Here is a 16,168-nt window from a genome sequence, read left to right on the forward strand (position 1 = left end):
ATAATTAAAAGGATATTAATCATAAGTTAATTTTAATTGTAAATTTAAAATTTACTTTTAATTATAACAAAATCTGTTGAGGAAAAAATCTAACAAAATCTTACTAAAAATTTAATTTTTTTTCTTTTTAAATTAATGCATTGATTAATTTCGTGATTATATATACTATTATAAATTAATGTTAACTAAAATTTAGTATTAAACAAAAATAAAATTATATGCTATTTCTTATAGATTTTATAATCATAGTCTATATTATATTAAAATAGAAGTAATATATGAATTAAATATGAAAATTATATTAAATATTTTAAATAAACATATTTTTTTAATAAAATCGCTTAATAACTAAATAAAATATCATTCACCATTTAAAAGGATTAAAATTTGTAAATTATGTAATAATTTTATACAAAAAATAAAATTCTTACATAGGTTAAACTCTTATATCTACAACTATATATTATTTACTTATGAATCATGAAAATTACAAATATTTTGTAGTAGATTTTCTATTTGATTATTTTATATTATGAATTTATTATACCGAACTCGAAAATATATTAGTATATAATAACAATTAATAACAAAGTAAAATGTACAAAACAAATATTTATATATTAATAATGTCAAATAAGAAACATAACCAACAAAATTATAAAGTTACACAATATATAACACTAAAATTACACTGATGAAATGAAAAATTACCCGCACATAGGTGCCGGTTAAAGTCTAGTTAGGTCTTGGTTTTGAGTTGATTACTCTTATCCACATTCTCAAGAGCCGCAATTAGTGTATAGATTTCTTAACAAAAAAGTTATAAGACAACGCATTTTCTTTTTCACACGAATCAAATAGAATCAGATGAAAGTGTTCTACGGAACGTTGATATCATATATCAAACTTGATTTAATAAAATGAGTTGTTGACAAAAAATGTTCAAATTGTCGTACCGTGAGCGACGATTATATATTTCAGTAGGTTCACATTTTCTCCAAGAGTAAATATAAGCTACCTGAACGAGTTTCAGTTTATCCTCTCCAATATGACTTGAGTATACTATGCAAATACAGCTTAAACTAGTTGGGTATTTACTATCGTTATATCACTTTCACGTTTTGATGTTAAATATTTGTGGCAATTTAAAAGGTAAAAATATTTTAACATTGTTTTATATAACATAAGATTTTAATTATTGTATTTGGGTTTGCGTTTGCGTATGCTTTTGTAATATACAAATGTTTGAGCTTGATCATAAACTCGTTACGATTTTACAAGATTACATTTTTGTTGTTTTAGAAGCGTTTATGATTTCTTCGTCGGAAAAAGAGATTTCTTCATCGGCTAAATTATTCATGGTTCGATACTTCGAGTTGTATAAATATGTAGTTTTAATTATTGACGGTATGAAATTACACAGTTGCAAATAAAACCCTATGGTGTAAATTCGAAAAATGCAAATATGGTTATGGAATCCTAAACGTGAGACTATTTAAAATACGGAATATGGAATCACAAATTATAAAGACGGTGCGGCGTTTTTGGTTTATGTATTTACGTTTAGTGGAACTAATACTAAAAAGGCTCAAATCCATAAAATTATAAGCGATTTAGGTTGACAAAGCGATTCTCCGTTACATTTTTTTCCAAATATCTGAGGTTCTCAACAAAAATAATCCTAAAATTATAAACCAAAGTCGATTTATATAATCGCAATTTTGTTAAGGCCAGTCTCAAATACTTTAAACAATGGACTGTAAACGGTTATAAGATATGAATGATACTATACAAAAAGACATATAATGCGATTACAAGTTAGACGTACCAGATTTGTACACATACTTCTACATTCTCATACCCAAATAGTTTATTACTCTTAATAGAAATACGGTGATGTGGCATAATAAGAACCACTGGAACAGGCCAGAGAGCTCTTAAATCAGCAGATAAAGCGGGGTGGCCGACAAGTAGACAATCCAATATATGTGGACATCATCTCTTCGCTTTCTCAGCCCTCCACGTGTCGTCTTATCCTTATCAAACGCCTAGATTGTTCCCAATATGAAAAAATAAAAGTTTGGCCCACTATTATTAGGGTAAATTTGTTATGCAACCAACCAAACAAAGAATAAAAGTCCAAAACCGTATGCCTAGTTATTTCTTTCAGCAAACCTGTTATTGATGAATCAAACACCTACTTAAAAGTTCTCTAAAAATTAAAATCAATTCTCCTAAAACTTGAACAGTTTGTGAAAAAGTTGACATATATATATATATTTAGAAAAAGATAGAAAACAATATACTCCCTTTGTTTTCTTTTAATTGACGTTTTGGAGGATTTCACACTATTTTAAAAAACTATTGTAATGTCTCTTTTATCCTTCTTTAATTGTTTTAATGTGCATTTTATTTTTGATCATAAATCATAAATTAATCGAAGCAAGGGTACACGAAATTTAAATTCATCAAATTCTGCATAGTATTTTGGAAAACGTCACATATTTTGACACAAAATATAAGTTCCAAAACGTAACATATAACATAATGGAGAGAATATAAAATATATGCATAAATAAGAAGATACATGAAACTTAGGAATGATTTAATGATTTGGTTAATTTCTAATTCCAATGATCTAATTTTTTTTTTCCTATATGTCCGACTAATTATCTCTACGACTTAATTTTCTAATATACTTTGTTTGAATTTTTCTTGAAAAAATGTAGATAACATTTCACAAATTTCAACCAATATATAAAAATGCCAATAAATTCATTTTTCCAATGACCTAAGTTTATTGTAATAAAAAATTTACATAGACTGCAAAAGTTGAATTTAACATTAAGAATTGATGAGTTTAATTAGTAATACAAAACTACAAAATAAAAGTATACGGTAGTAAAACTGCCAAACAGTTATATTTATATAGATGATGAAACCGTGATAGTAAAAGATTTTGATACAAAAATAGTGGTGAATAGGTTTTGATATCATTATTTTTTCGATTTTGATAAATGTACTCACGGCTGTAGTAAACAATCATTATGGCTTTGATCGGTGACATGAGTTACCTTTGATTAAGTTTGAGTTAGGTTTTTAATTCAAAAATGTTATCAATGTATTAAATTAAATTTTTTGATTTTAGATTTGATTTAAGATGTGTTGTAGTTGAGTTACAACTTTGACTTAGATCCTTTATAAAATTGTTAACTCAAATCGAAAATCTACATCAACCAAAATCCCATGTTTTAGAAGTTGAGTTACAAATTTAATTGATTTTTTGTACGCTGTAAATACCCTACCCTAAGTTAGTGTAGTGTATCACGTCACTTTCAGTCACAAAAATTATATATAATTTTTTGCTATTATTGGGCTTTTTTAATTTAAAATTCATGCTATTATTATTTTATATCATTTAACTTATTATTGATATTAGAATAAATAGTATTAGTAGTTATTATAATACCTAGAAAATAATATATACTGAAAATTAATTTTCAAACTTTTTTTAATAGCTTAATGGTTTATTCGTTTTTAATAAAAAAAATTATATTTTTAGTTAAAAAAATTTCTATTTATATATTTATATATTCAGTTCTTTTATTTAGAATTCATACTGCAACTTATACATCAAAAATGTTACCAGTCATAAATTTTGATAAAATTGTAACTTTTATTTTTACTGCAAACTTATCACATAAACTTGTAGTTTTTACCACATATTTTTTACTAAAAGTTACATCAATCTACAAATCATGATGTAATTCAACCGTAATAGTACATGTCACCAGTTGAATCCTATGTTGGGTTCATAATCGCGGTGGTAAAGAACTATCAATCAAAATCAACTCTTAATTCTTCGGTGGTTATATCGTGGAAATAAAACGAATAATATACTGTATAAGGTTTTGAAGTCAGAACGAAAACATTTTATGAAGCAATTTAATTAGCTGTCGGCCTGTTATATCACTATATATGTGAATTTTTAAATCACTATTCAAGAATCAAAACTGAAATATGTGTACATTTGAAAAGGATACAAACGTTTTAATTTTATTTCACTGTTCAAACCTTAAACATGCAACAACAAATGTAGACGCAATAAGTTATATGTTACTTTTCTCGTGGATGAAGCAACGGATTTCACCTTTTTACATTGCCTCCACTAGATTCCCAATACAAAAGTCTCTGAAAACAATGCAAGTGATTCATCAAAAGCTCTACATGGATTTCAAATTCCAAAAGAAGCTTCTCGCGGAAACACCTATTTATGTTATGTTTCAGTTTCACACGCAAAGTAAATTCGATATTTAATCCCTCTAATAACAAGATTATAACTCATGTTGAATTGTGTATAGATCAGGAACTATTCTAGTAGGTTTCAAGGAACGTATGAACGTAGTTCTGTGCGACTTATATCGTACGTGGACTATATATGTCTGACTGTGTCTCAGACTCTGTACCAGGATGACAGCTAGAGATTAAAACAATTCGAATAACATATATAGGAAGTCATTAATCAATCCTTGTAACATTAATATTTCATATGAAATTACTATTAGTGTTTTACACACAAAACACAAAAATATATTTTTCAAATTCTGGAAAATACATTGACTTTTATCTCACATCGTTTGTTTAAGCACACTATGGACCTGACTGGTTCAAACGCAGCGGTTGCAGTTGCGGTTGCGGTTGCGGGTGGTTGCGGTTTCTAGCGGTTTTAAGAAATTTGTACGACTGGTTCTGCGGTTAGAAATTGGTGCGTTTGCGGGATACTTATGACTGGTTAACTACCAAATACAACAGCAGTTAAATAATAAATTAACAATATTTACATTTTATATAATTATAAAAAATATCAAAAATCATAATATTATAATAAATATGAAAATTATATTTAGAAAGTTATAGTTTAATTTTTTAATATTATAGAAATATTTTTATTTTAAAATTTTATAATATTAATTAAAATATAATAGATATATTTTAGTATTTTTATAATTCCAATTTAATTTTTTTTTGAATATTTTTATTTTTGTATTTATATGGCTTTTGAAAAAAAAAAGAAAAAAAATTATCCTCCCGCAACCGCAAACGATAGCTGTAACCAGCTTTTGATTTTAAGAAGTTCAGTGCGGTTTGAAGCGATTTGTAGCGGTTTATATGATTGTTTCGAAACGCTGTCAACCGCTAGCAACCGCCAAAGCTGTGTTTGCGGGTGATAGCGGAGAAACCAGTCAGGCCTTTATCTTATAAAATTTGTTAGAAGAAAATTTCTTACAAGTAATATTACATTCTATATAACAAAAAGGTCTAGAAACAATAGAGTTTGTACAGATTTAAGCAAAAAAAAAAACAATTTGTATCCAAGAAAACCGTAGCAAACTATTTAACGTACAATATGTTATAGTATAACTTGTACTAATCACATTTCAAGACTCAAGAGTATATATTTCCAAAACGAATTACATTAGCATTTTCTTAGGAAAAAAGGACATTTTCTTAGGAAAAAAAGGGCTGAGATTTGATGTGAAAATAAGAGATATACAAGCACTAATTCATCAATCATTGGACCTTTGATGCGACTATTTTGAATAAATAATAAAACTTACACCGAAATATAACAAAAATGTTTCGATGCGAAAGATATTATTAATATACGTGAAAAAATTTTTTTTATTAATATACGTGCTATTTGATGGGGCCTTTTCATTTTGGATTTGGAGCTAACTTCTGAATACAGCCACGCCAAGGGATTGTGAAAATACAAAATAACATGGGGGGCATAATCGAAATTTGGACAGAAACTGCCTGTTCAGACATATGAAAGATATGTTGTGTCAGAGTTTCAAAAGTCCTTTCCCATGCTTCTTACTACTTCTCTCTTTCTCTCTACTGAAACCTCCCAAATTATAACTCTTACGTGATTGTGAGTTTTCCTTATCCTCCCTTGGAAATGCAAGATATTCATGATTACTCCATGACCGGAGGCGGCGGCAGCGGAGGAAGTACAGGGAGGTTTTACGGTGGAGGTATCGGCGGCGGCGGAGGAGGCGGAGATCGGAGGATGAGAACGCATCAGAACAATATCCTTAACCATCACCAGTCTCTCAAGTGTCCTCGTTGCAACTCTCTTAACACAAAGTTCTGTTACTACAACAACTACAATCTCTCTCAGCCTCGACACTTTTGTAAAAACTGCCGTCGTTACTGGACCAAAGGAGGCGTTCTCCGTAACGTTCCCGTCGGAGGTGGTTGCCGGAAAGCCAAACGGTCGAAGTCTAAGCAGCCTCAGCCGTCGTCTCCTTCCTCCGCCGACAAGCCAACCACTCAAAACGTCGAGGAGAAATCAAGTAGCAGCGAGAGCTCTTCTCTTACCGCCTCTAACTCCACCGCCGTCGCCGTCACCGCTACCGCCGCGAAGGTTGCGTCCCCGAGGGTTATGGACACTGATATGCCTAATCTCAAACAGTACGGAAACGGGATCGAATGGTCGACGTTGCTCGGAGAGGGTTCATCGGACGGTGGAGTTTTCTCGGAGATCGGCGGTTTTACTGCAGCACCATCGATTGAAACGATACCGTTTGGATTCGGGGGTACTTCCGTAAATCAACAGTCTATATCTGATCATCTGAAGTTTGAAGATAATACTACTGTACAACAGCAGTTTGGGGATCCAACGGCTCAGATTGATCCGAATATGGGATTTGAACCGTTGGATTGGGGAAGTGGAGGAGGAGATCAAACACTCTTTGATCTAACTAGTTCAGTTGATCATGCATACTGGAGTCAAAGTCAATGGGCGTCGTCTGATCAAGATCAGAATGGTCTCTACCTACCTTAATTCTCTCACAGCTTCTTTAACAAAAAAATAATATATATATATTATACACATAAGGTAAAGTTTGATGATGTTTGGTTTATATATATTTTATTTTACGTAATGGGTTGAAAACGGGATTTATTATATAATATATATGACTGCTTGTAAAATTTTTTCTCCAAATATAAAATTTACCTCTTGTTTCCTAGTTTTTGGAATATCCCAAGAGCGGAGTTTAGTTTGGCTTTGGTTTACTTATCGTTGTATATTTGATAAGATTTAAATTTTGCTGTGATTTTGTTTCTTTATTGTTGTGTCTAATAATATTATATCTTGATTGGGCATACAAAAAACTTGTCTTCAGCTTCTTTTGATTATGCATTTTGTTTGTTTGATTTATAGTAAGTCGTTTAAGAGTGTGATCGATCGCCGATCAGGTTCAAAGAGTAGCTAAGTTAGCTTTTCATTAAGCCGTGCTAGCACTTGAATAAACAATATGGAAACTCGATTGTCTTACTATATATCTTATCTTCGGAAACTTATAATATTGTCTCGCAACTATATATTCCCCATCATAGCTTACACTATGTAATTGAAAAATGAAGACTACATGATCTACCATTATAGCATTTGTTTATTTTCTATTAGATTACTAATAAAAAATCAACTCGAAAGAGTGAGCTTAGGTTTGTGTTGATGTAAAGAGTACTATTTTTTTTAATGGGATATTTGTTTTTCCTCAATGGCGAATAGAAGAAAGTTTAGAGGAACTGTACGGAAAACGAGGGAGCCGTGCCGTCGCGTAAAAACTGTGCTTAGCAAATAGACTACGGGCTATATTGCGCATGGGACCTACGTGTTAGTGCCTAGTTTCATGCGCGACATGTATTCCACGTAGCTAAAGTGGGTCTCACTTAACGTGTCTGAAATGTCAATGGGCTGACGTAGTTGTATCAATGGTCGGCTCGTCGTTTTCGCCAACTCCAACCATCGAATAAGACTTGAAAGATCTAACCGAGAAAGAAAGAGCGAGTACGGATCCTGATCCTCTGTGCATATATTTAGAAACCAGCTATGGGCCGTTGGATGAGTGAGAACTCTCAAGCACTTATACACCGTGCGATCGGAATGGTGACAGCGTGAATCAAGGGTGATGATGATGAGGGGTCCATATTAGGTAGGTGGTAGTCATTGCAAGGAAACACTTGAAGGAGAGTAGGTCCAATAAGGCATGTGCACATATAAGTTATAGAATCTCATCAAATCACACATGGGTAAGTTTGGTTGGGAGGTTGGGAGAGTTAGGGATTGTCTGTGGGTTGGTGTATGACTCCACCATGTTGCCTAATCATTTCTTTAACAGTTCCATGATTTCTATTCGTAATTTACTAATTTTCCATCCGTCGACTCATTTGACAGAATTAGAGAATCTTCGTACATGATGTTCCCTAATACATTTTCCTCTCAATATGTGAAAGGTCCCTCTAACCCGTTATACGTAAATCTTGCTGACACATATAATAGAAGATTTATATCTATGATGGTTAAACAAGTTTTGGTTGATACAAAGACTTGACTCTTGGAAGTTCTAGCGGTGTTTTAAGATAAATACAAGCGGCTGCTCTAGTTTAAGCTTAGCTTGTTGTCTTTGTGAAATTATGCAAGTGTAAACCAACAGTGTTTTGTTTTACATTTAAACTTCGACGTCGTGAGATTCTTTTTCCTTTTTAACATTTTTATTTATTAATTTAAACAATAGTTTACATACTCAACATGTAGGAACGTCAAAATACAGTTTAAAATGACATGAAATACGCAGTAACATAATAACCTTTTTTTTTTTTTTTTTTTTTTTTTTTTTGAGAAAGGGCTTAAGTAACATATAGCTTAATAATTTGACTAATCCCCTTAGTTAGTATTAAAAAGGAAGCAAAAAAAAAATAAGAAACCTTCGAATGGTAAAATATTTACAGGAGTGCCATTATGGCGACACGTCAGACAAATATAGCTTCTCAGACTCCTTTTAAAAACATCCACAATCATCCTAGAAATTTACTATTATTGCCATTGGACAGACATTTCATATTTGTATCTTGATTTCTTAAGACAAGAATGTCATTTCGTCAAAGCTGTATACATTGTATATAACATACTTTGATATAGTTTGATATAGTATATTGCTCTTTCTTTGCCGTCTTTATATAGTTTGATATAGTATATTGATCGTGTCTCTATTATGACTCATTTGGAATAATCACATACCAAGAATCTCCTACCTCCTACCTCCTATCTCCATTTGATATTATTTTTTTCTCAGCTATGATTTTAAATATACCCGTAAAATTGGAGTTGTATTTTTTTATTCTATTCAAATGTTATTATGATCATTTGTATTTACTAAAACAAACAAAATTAGTAAATACCAAAAAATTAGTAAATACCAAAATTATTTCCACCAATGAAGATCCTATAAATTAAATTCGTTGCCGGTCAAAAATATTGAAATAAAATATGGGTTATGGGAGTTGAAAATCATAATTTCTATATAAAATATATGCAAAATATGGGTTCATTTCATCAATTCATAATCAATATTTGGAAGTTTATGATGTTTGAAATATTGTTTAAAATAAAAAATTTTATGCGTTTGTAATTTAGTATATAAATTAGTGTTATTTTTGGAAATATGGTGATCTCAAACGCAAATTAAGGTATTTATTTTGGTCAATATCATAGTAAATTTGGAAATACTTTATTGCGATTATACAAATTTCAAAGATTTCTACGATTAATGATGATTGCCGTGAATAATAATACCTCCTCAATCATTATATCAAAAATGGAATCCTTTATTTTCAAGTTTAATATTAACCTAAAATAGTCTTATGCGGTATTTATTAACTTCCTAAAAGTAATACATTTGAATATATCTAAACTTTCAAATTGCCAATTAGTATGATCATAAGTATATTTTGCGTATCTCTCAAATTTATGCCGGAATAAATTGAAACTTATATAAATAAAGGAGATGGCCGTGTTTTAACGATATAGTTGTCTCTCTATTTCTTTCTCTCTAACTTTCTGTGACTTTCGATACTTAAAACTTCAAATGGCCGGTTTAGATTTTGTTGGCGATTTGAAGCCGTTCAAGTCGATGTGGAAAATTCGTGTTAAGGTGATTCGTCTTTGGAAGCAGTATTCTTGTGCTCTGGGAGAAACAATGGAAATGGTGTTAGCTGATTCAAAAGTAAGCATGTTGTTTTAAGGTTATATATTTGTTCATTATGAAACTATTCTTATGTTGCTACTTTATCTTGCAGGGCGATATGATCCATGGTACTGTGAAGAAAGAATTGGTCAGCCAGTTCGTGACCTTAATCAGTCAAGGTGAAACGAAGTTGATGGTGAATTTCATCGTCACAGTGGCTGCTGGATCTTATCTCCCCACAAAGCACCCTTACCGAATTGTGTTCCTCCCGACAACTCGGCTAAGAATGTGTGATGCTTTGCCTTCAAACTTGACTGGTTTAGACCCGGTCAAGTATGAGTCTATTAAGGATGGTAGTCTGAACATGGACTACTTGGTTGGTAAGTCTTATAACATTCATTACAGTTGTATTTGTTATAAGACGTTTTGGTTTTAACGTTGATTTGTATGCTTCCCTTATTGTAGATGTAATTGGCCAAATTGTTGAGGTATCTCATGTGAAAGTTGTTTTCGTGAATGGAAAAGATACACAGAAGTTGTCATTGGAATTAAGGAATCACGAGTAATATCTTCTTTGGTTCATTCTTTTTTTGTATGCGACGTTAATACCCTTAGTATTAAAGCCTTATGCTATGTTTTATATTTTTGTTTTATTGGCGTTCAGTATTTTTGGGTACAAGCCTTATGCTCTGTTTTTGTATTTTTTTAAGTGATGATCGTCTGCTGATGGTGCTGTGGGGTAAGTTTGCTACAGATGTCAATGATGCTATCCAGCTAAGAGGTGAACATATGATCATTTGTGTGTTGCGTTTCGGCAAAATAAAAGTCTGGAAAGGTAAATCAAAGCCTAGACAACTTTATATATTATTTTTATCATTTATTAACTATTAAGTTAAGTAACTAAATTTTGCTGGGTTTCATATTTCAGATGAACGTTCCATCTCTAATGCATACAATGTTTCCGATGTTGCTTTGAATCCTAATTTGGAGGAGGTTCAAGCGTTCATTTGAATTGTAAGTCTAAATCTGTTATTTTTCTTCCTTAGTAAAATAGCTTAACACGCAATCTAAAATCCTAGGTTTGTACTATTAGATAAGTTTTGTGAGGATTGATATGTGTATATACTGCTGTAGGTTGCCTAAGGACGATATGACCTTGGCCATTGTCGACCCTAAGCATCTTGCATTAGCTAATGGTGTTTCTGACAAGGATGATTTCTTTATCCATACCCCCACGGAAAAGTATTGCTGATGTGAAGGCTTCAAGACAGGTATGCATTTTTTGATATTGCCAATCTTTAAACTTTAGAGAACCAGGTGGATTCAAGCACGTGAGAATGATTGATGGATTTTCGAGAATTTTATTTGAGCCTCAGAATAAGGTAATATAATTTGATTGTTCAATAGACATTATATTTATGCTCACTTATTTCTATATTTTTTTTAGGATTCCATACTATGACTACTGAAGAAAAGAATCTTGGATGAGCTGAGCTGGTTGCGAACTAAGTTATAATGGTGTCGTTTAATTATGTTTTGTTGCTTTCAATTATGATTTTTTGCTTTCATATTTGGTGTTTCTCCTTATATTATCTTTGAATTTAAAACTTGGAGTTATAATATCTTTTTCCCCAGATTTAATTTAGTAATCACAAAAACTATCTAAACTGCTAACAAGATAAAAATTTAACGTTAATTATTCAATGACTTCATACTATACTTATGTAAACTGTCGAAGACGAGATGTAAAATCATTTCAAATGGACACATATCAAAACTGGGTAAATCATTGGTATTATAATCTTACTTTGTAAATAGAGAGATAGATAAAAGATTTTTTTTTTTTTTACATTATCAAATCTGGAACCTGAATATTTCCAACAGTTAGGATTGTAACCTTCAATCAACCCAGCTACATGGATCAGAGTTTTTGCAAGATGGTGATACTTTCTTGAGACCTTCGCCTTCGGTTTAGATTGAAACCAAAAAAAAAAAAGTTATTAGATGTTTCAATGAACAGAAAGACATTGAAGAATCTCAAAAACTAATTAAACAAGGGGATATAAACGATAGGATCACCTGGACGATGTACTGCCGATTGCAAATAATGAGGTACGAAACCCTACCCTCCCCCCCTCCCGTTTTGCCATCGTCTCCGCCTTTTTCTTTATCAATTATTTTTGTGTTGGTGATTAAGGTAAATTTTTTTACAAAATTACAACTTCTGGGTCAATAAAATTTGGGCTTATAATTTTGTCACGAAAGCCCAAATTAAAGATGATTTAAAAGGCCCAAAATATAATTACGTATTCTCTATGGATTTCTTTTCAATCGTAATAATAATTTTGGAAAAATTAAAAATTGAAAGATCAACCTAGGAAGCGTGTTATTTTCGTGGCCCTTAACATCTTTCACGCAACTTGAATTTTTTTTTTAAGAAAAATTACTTTTCTTTTTGATTTTATTTATACAATTACGAACTAAGGTCCAACAAAATAAAATTATTCTATACACCAAAGTTAAAACGAATTTGATTATATAATTTTAAGAATTAATGTGTATTACATAAAATCCACTATATTTGATTTTTATAAAATATATACTTTTAAGTTCTATATAATACACTTTATATTATACAAGCCATGGAAAATACAGTTTCATAATTTTAATATTTTATTTTTATAAACCATTTTTATATTTATTTCACCCCGCGCAGGGCGCAGATCTAATCCAAGTATTATATTACAAGGGACCTTAGCTGTATTTTTAATTATGCGAAACTGTAAATGTGTTACGCCCTTTTCTCAGTTTTGAATACTGTACATCTCCGTCTTAATTCTTACAGAAACTCATTTATAACTTACAGATAATTTGGAGCTTTTAAGATATTATTACGATGTAACGTATATTAAAAGCTAACTAATTTTCAAACCCTAACGGCCTCTTGACCCAATAACGCGCGGACCCGACTCGGATCCGGATATACCCAATTCTCTTTCATTTGAATCTCTTTCATGTGCGTCTCTTCTTCTTCTTCCCTCTTTGCTCGATACGCACTTAATCTTTACAAGGAGAGCTTCTCTAATCAGAGAGCCTCAACAATGGCGGCGTACAGAGCGGACGACGACTACGATTACCTATTCAAGGTGGTGCTGATCGGAGACTCCGGCGTCGTCGACGATAAGATCGTCAAAGCTCAGATCTGGGACACCGCCAGCCAAGAGAGGTATCAGAGCGATCACGAGTGCGTATTACCGAGGAGCCGTAGGAGCGTTGCTTGTCTACGACGTCACGAGGCACGTGACGTTCGAGAACGTGGAGAGATGGTTAAAGCCTTAAAAGGAGCTTCGAGATCACACGGATTCCAATACCGTCATCATGTTCGTTGGTAACAAAGCGGATCTCCGTCACCTAAGAGTTGTTTCGTCAAGACGCAAAGAGAGAGAGAGAGAGAGCACTTTCTTCATGGAGACGTCAGCTCTCGAAGCAACAAACGTCGAGAACGCTTTCAAAGTGCTTACTCAGATTTACCGTGTGACTAGCCGTAAAGCGCTTGACCACGGAGATGATCCCGCTGCTCTTCCGAAAGGACGGACCATCAATGTTGGGTCTAAAGAGGACGTCTCTGGGGTTAAAAAGGTTGGTTGCTGCTCGTAACTGAACTGCTGATTGTGATATGTAAAGAAAGATCTTGTTCATTTATTTGTATAATCATTACTCTCAAAAGCGTACTCAATATCAAAGTTGTTGTTTATTAATGTGATCTTGAGACCAAACACAGAGCATGAGAAGCACCGATGGAAACTGAGATAACCTTGTGCGGACCAAGCTCATCTTCTTCGGTTAAGAAGTTGACTTGGACCGGAGAAGTTTGGATCTCAGGAAGTCCTGGAACTCCTAACTGGAAATCTTTAGCGTTTCCCCACATCCAGAGTTCACCTCCATCTGCCGACAAAAACCAATCCCTTGTTTTTATTATACCATTTCCAAGTGAAGATAACAATGGCATTACTTTTTTTTACCTGTTATCGCTGCAGAAGAGGAGCCTCCACAAGCTATGAAGACGATCTTTTTGTCTGCTAATGCTTCGATTTCTGTAGGTACTTGCTGGTTCCGTAGCGAAGCATTACCTAACTGGCCGTGGCCACCGTGTCCCCACGAGAGTACTTTACCTTCTTCTGTTATCACACCAAAGTTTCAAGTCAAAATAGTATAAAAAAAAACAGACCAAAGAAGAGCTGTTCAGTTTGAAGATGAATTGTATACCGGTTAATGCAAGAGAGTGATATCCACCACAAGCAATCTGAGTTATGCGAACGCCTTCTAAACTGGGTACTGGCATTGGTTCCCAACCTCCCAAGTTATCACCGCGTCCGAGCTCATAATTTGAGTTTGCTGAGACATATAGTTCCAATGAATAATCTTTATCACACTAACAGTTGTGGAAGCGAGGCTAGAATGGTTTTTACCTCCCCAGTTCCATAGCTGTCCCTCTTGTGTTAGCGCCATTGTGAAGAAACCACCACAAGAGACAGAAGCTACGGGAACTGTTAAAGCTTTGACCTTTGAGGGAACACTAAGCCCACCACCTTCGTTTGGTCCTCTGCCTGGCCCGAGTCCTAGCCTTCCGTCTCCTTCCTCCCTACCCCACATATATAGCTCCCCTAAGACCATGAACAAAGCTCGGTCAATCAAGAGTTAAACAGATATACACTCCGTCTAGATTTGAAGGAAAACTTGTAGTGAGTATGACATAGAGGGGATCTATTACTATTATAATTACTGCTATCACAACATCAACTAACAACTTCTTGAAATTGCATATATATATATATATATATGTAGCAAGAAGAGAAAGCATGTAAAAAAACCTGATTCGGTAATAGCAGCGGTATGAGTTCCGCTGGTTGCAATGGCAGAGATTTTGCAATCCCAAGAGCCTTCAACACGCCGAGGGACAAGTTCTCTGGTGTAAACAGAATGTCCAAGCGCACCAAAACCGCCATAACCCCTGAAAACTTCATTTTTAATATATGTAACCATCACATTATGCAGAAACACACACACACACAAAAAAAACAAACAGAACAGCTAATCTAGTTGGCATTGTCTCAATTCCAAGCTCAAAATCGAGATTAAAAGCTTCGAACTTTAATCTAGCTTACCAAGTAAAAACGTCTCCTCTATGCGTTAAAGCCACGGAATGTAAGCCACCGAGAGCGACACAGCGAATCGAACGCTCCTCGAAAAGCGGGTTTAGCTTGGGAACAAACACCGAGTTCTCCTGTCCGAACCCTAGCCTCCCTCCGTCTCCTTTCCCCCAAATCCACAGATCTCCATCGACCGTTAAACCCGAGTGGAACAGCCCGGAAGAGACTCCAACCCGAAAACCCGACCCGTTAACGGTGTCTATTCTTCCCGGCGCTTGAGCAAGCGAGAAGGATTGATCGGAGCGAAGGAGAAGGTTAGCGACCGGAGACGGGTACATTCGAATCTCCTCGATCCCGCCGCCGAGTTGACCCGACGCGCCTCGTCCCCACGAGAGGAGCTGGAGGGTTGTGGGATCCGAGTCGATCTCTGGGCTTGTGTAGAGTGTTGGCACCTTGGTGGATCCGCCGCTTCTTTGAGTGTTCCGTGTCGAGGAGAAGCGGCGCGTGAAGCTACGTAGGCGGTGGCTTAACGCTGCCATTTCTATCGTCGGGAGGTTTCTTCACTACCGAACCACCGGTTATTGGTGGAGGTTTAGACATTTGAACAATATTACAAAGAGTTTAGTAAAACGACAGCGTTTAACTTCGTTAGGACACAATATTTGTTGTTTCTTTCAAATAAGACCCTATATTATTAAGTATCGCCGTTGATTTTAAGACTTTTTGCAAAGGGAAAAGGGAAGTTTTTGAGTATAGATAAGAAATAGAAAAATTCAATAGGATAACTTTTTTTTAATTTATTTTTGCAAAATACTCTAAAAAAACGATCAAAAAAGTTTTATTAAAAAATAAAAATACATTTATATCATAGGGTTAAGTAATCTATACTTATGATTTAGAATTAAAAGGTGAGATTTTGAAGATAGAGTTTTAAATTAAAAAAAAAAGTCTATTTTGTAATTTTTTAGTTATTTTGTGACA

General features: G+C 33.6%; 3 protein-coding genes and 1 pseudogene across 4 annotated transcripts; 3 read left to right on the forward strand and 1 right to left on the reverse strand.

Moving 5' to 3' along the window:
• Window positions 1-5,748: 5,748 nt before the first annotated feature.
• Window positions 5,749-7,137, forward strand: LOC106434613 (dof zinc finger protein DOF5.4-like). The gene has a single exon (XM_013875481.3). It carries the CDS (start codon window positions 5,963-5,965, stop codon window positions 6,848-6,850), a length of 888 nt encoding a protein of 295 aa, XP_013730935.1. The 5' UTR covers window positions 5,749-5,962; the 3' UTR covers window positions 6,851-7,137.
• A 1,602-nt stretch (window positions 7,138-8,739) lies between these two features.
• Window positions 8,740-11,673, forward strand: LOC125589699 (replication protein A 70 kDa DNA-binding subunit E-like). 2 transcript variants are annotated; one of them, XR_007325873.1, is made up of 7 exons: window positions 8,740-10,076; window positions 10,150-10,417; window positions 10,503-10,599; window positions 10,748-10,872; window positions 10,966-11,051; window positions 11,172-11,419; window positions 11,485-11,673. XR_007325873.1 is itself a non-coding variant. In XM_048762010.1 (6 exons), the coding sequence occupies exons 1-5, from the start codon at window positions 9,939-9,941 to the stop codon at window positions 11,046-11,048; spliced, it is 711 nt and encodes a 236-aa protein (XP_048617967.1). In that variant the 5' UTR covers window positions 8,740-9,938; the 3' UTR covers window positions 11,049-11,051; window positions 11,172-11,673. The 2 variants fall into 2 exon arrangements, 1 of the variants encoding a protein (XP_048617967.1); XM_048762010.1 differs by having other exon boundaries at window positions 11,172-11,673.
• Window positions 11,674-13,093: 1,420 nt separating this feature from the next.
• LOC106434608 lies at window positions 13,094-13,791 on the forward strand (annotated as a pseudogene).
• On the reverse strand, window positions 13,715-15,797 carry LOC106434607 (RCC1 domain-containing protein RUG3, mitochondrial). Its single transcript, XM_013875477.3, has 6 exons — window positions 15,203-15,797; window positions 14,909-15,048; window positions 14,507-14,701; window positions 14,304-14,432; window positions 14,060-14,215; window positions 13,715-13,982 (listed from the first exon to the last, which is right to left on the reverse strand). Exons 1-6 carry the CDS (start codon window positions 15,724-15,726, stop codon window positions 13,792-13,794), a joined length of 1,335 nt encoding a protein of 444 aa, XP_013730931.1. The 5' UTR covers window positions 15,727-15,797; the 3' UTR covers window positions 13,715-13,791.
• Window positions 15,798-16,168: the final 371 nt, after the last annotated feature.

This window comes from Brassica napus, chromosome C7, assembly GCF_020379485.1.
Source record: "Brassica napus cultivar Da-Ae chromosome C7, Da-Ae, whole genome shotgun sequence".
Classification (NCBI taxonomy): Eukaryota; Viridiplantae; Streptophyta; class Magnoliopsida; order Brassicales; family Brassicaceae; genus Brassica; species Brassica napus.

Excerpts from the sequence above, each read along its gene's own strand:
- LOC106434613 (XM_013875481.3), top strand. The coding sequence starts at position 5,963 with ATGCAAGATATTCATGATTACTCCATGACCGGAGGCGGCGGCAGCGGA.
- LOC125589699 (XM_048762010.1), top strand. The coding sequence starts at position 9,939 with ATGGCCGGTTTAGATTTTGTTGGCGATTTGAAGCCGTTCAAGTCGATG. Across the intron at positions 10,077-10,149 it reads TGGTGTTAGCTGATTCAAAA|GGCGATATGATCCATGGTAC; the intron begins GTAAGCATGTTG and ends TTTATCTTGCAG. Across the intron at positions 10,600-10,747 it reads TTGGAATTAAGGAATCACGA|TGATGATCGTCTGCTGATGG; the intron begins GTAATATCTTCT and ends TATTTTTTTAAG.
- LOC106434607 (XM_013875477.3), bottom strand. The coding sequence starts at position 15,726 with ATGGCAGCGTTAAGCCACCGCCTACGTAGCTTCACGCGCCGCTTCTCC. Across the intron at positions 15,049-15,202 it reads AGAGGAGACGTTTTTACTTG|GGGTTATGGCGGTTTTGGTG; the intron begins GTAAGCTAGATT and ends TGAAGTTTTCAG. Across the intron at positions 14,433-14,506 it reads ACAGCTATGGAACTGGGGAG|CAAACTCAAATTATGAGCTC; the intron begins GTAAAAACCATT and ends TATATGTCTCAG.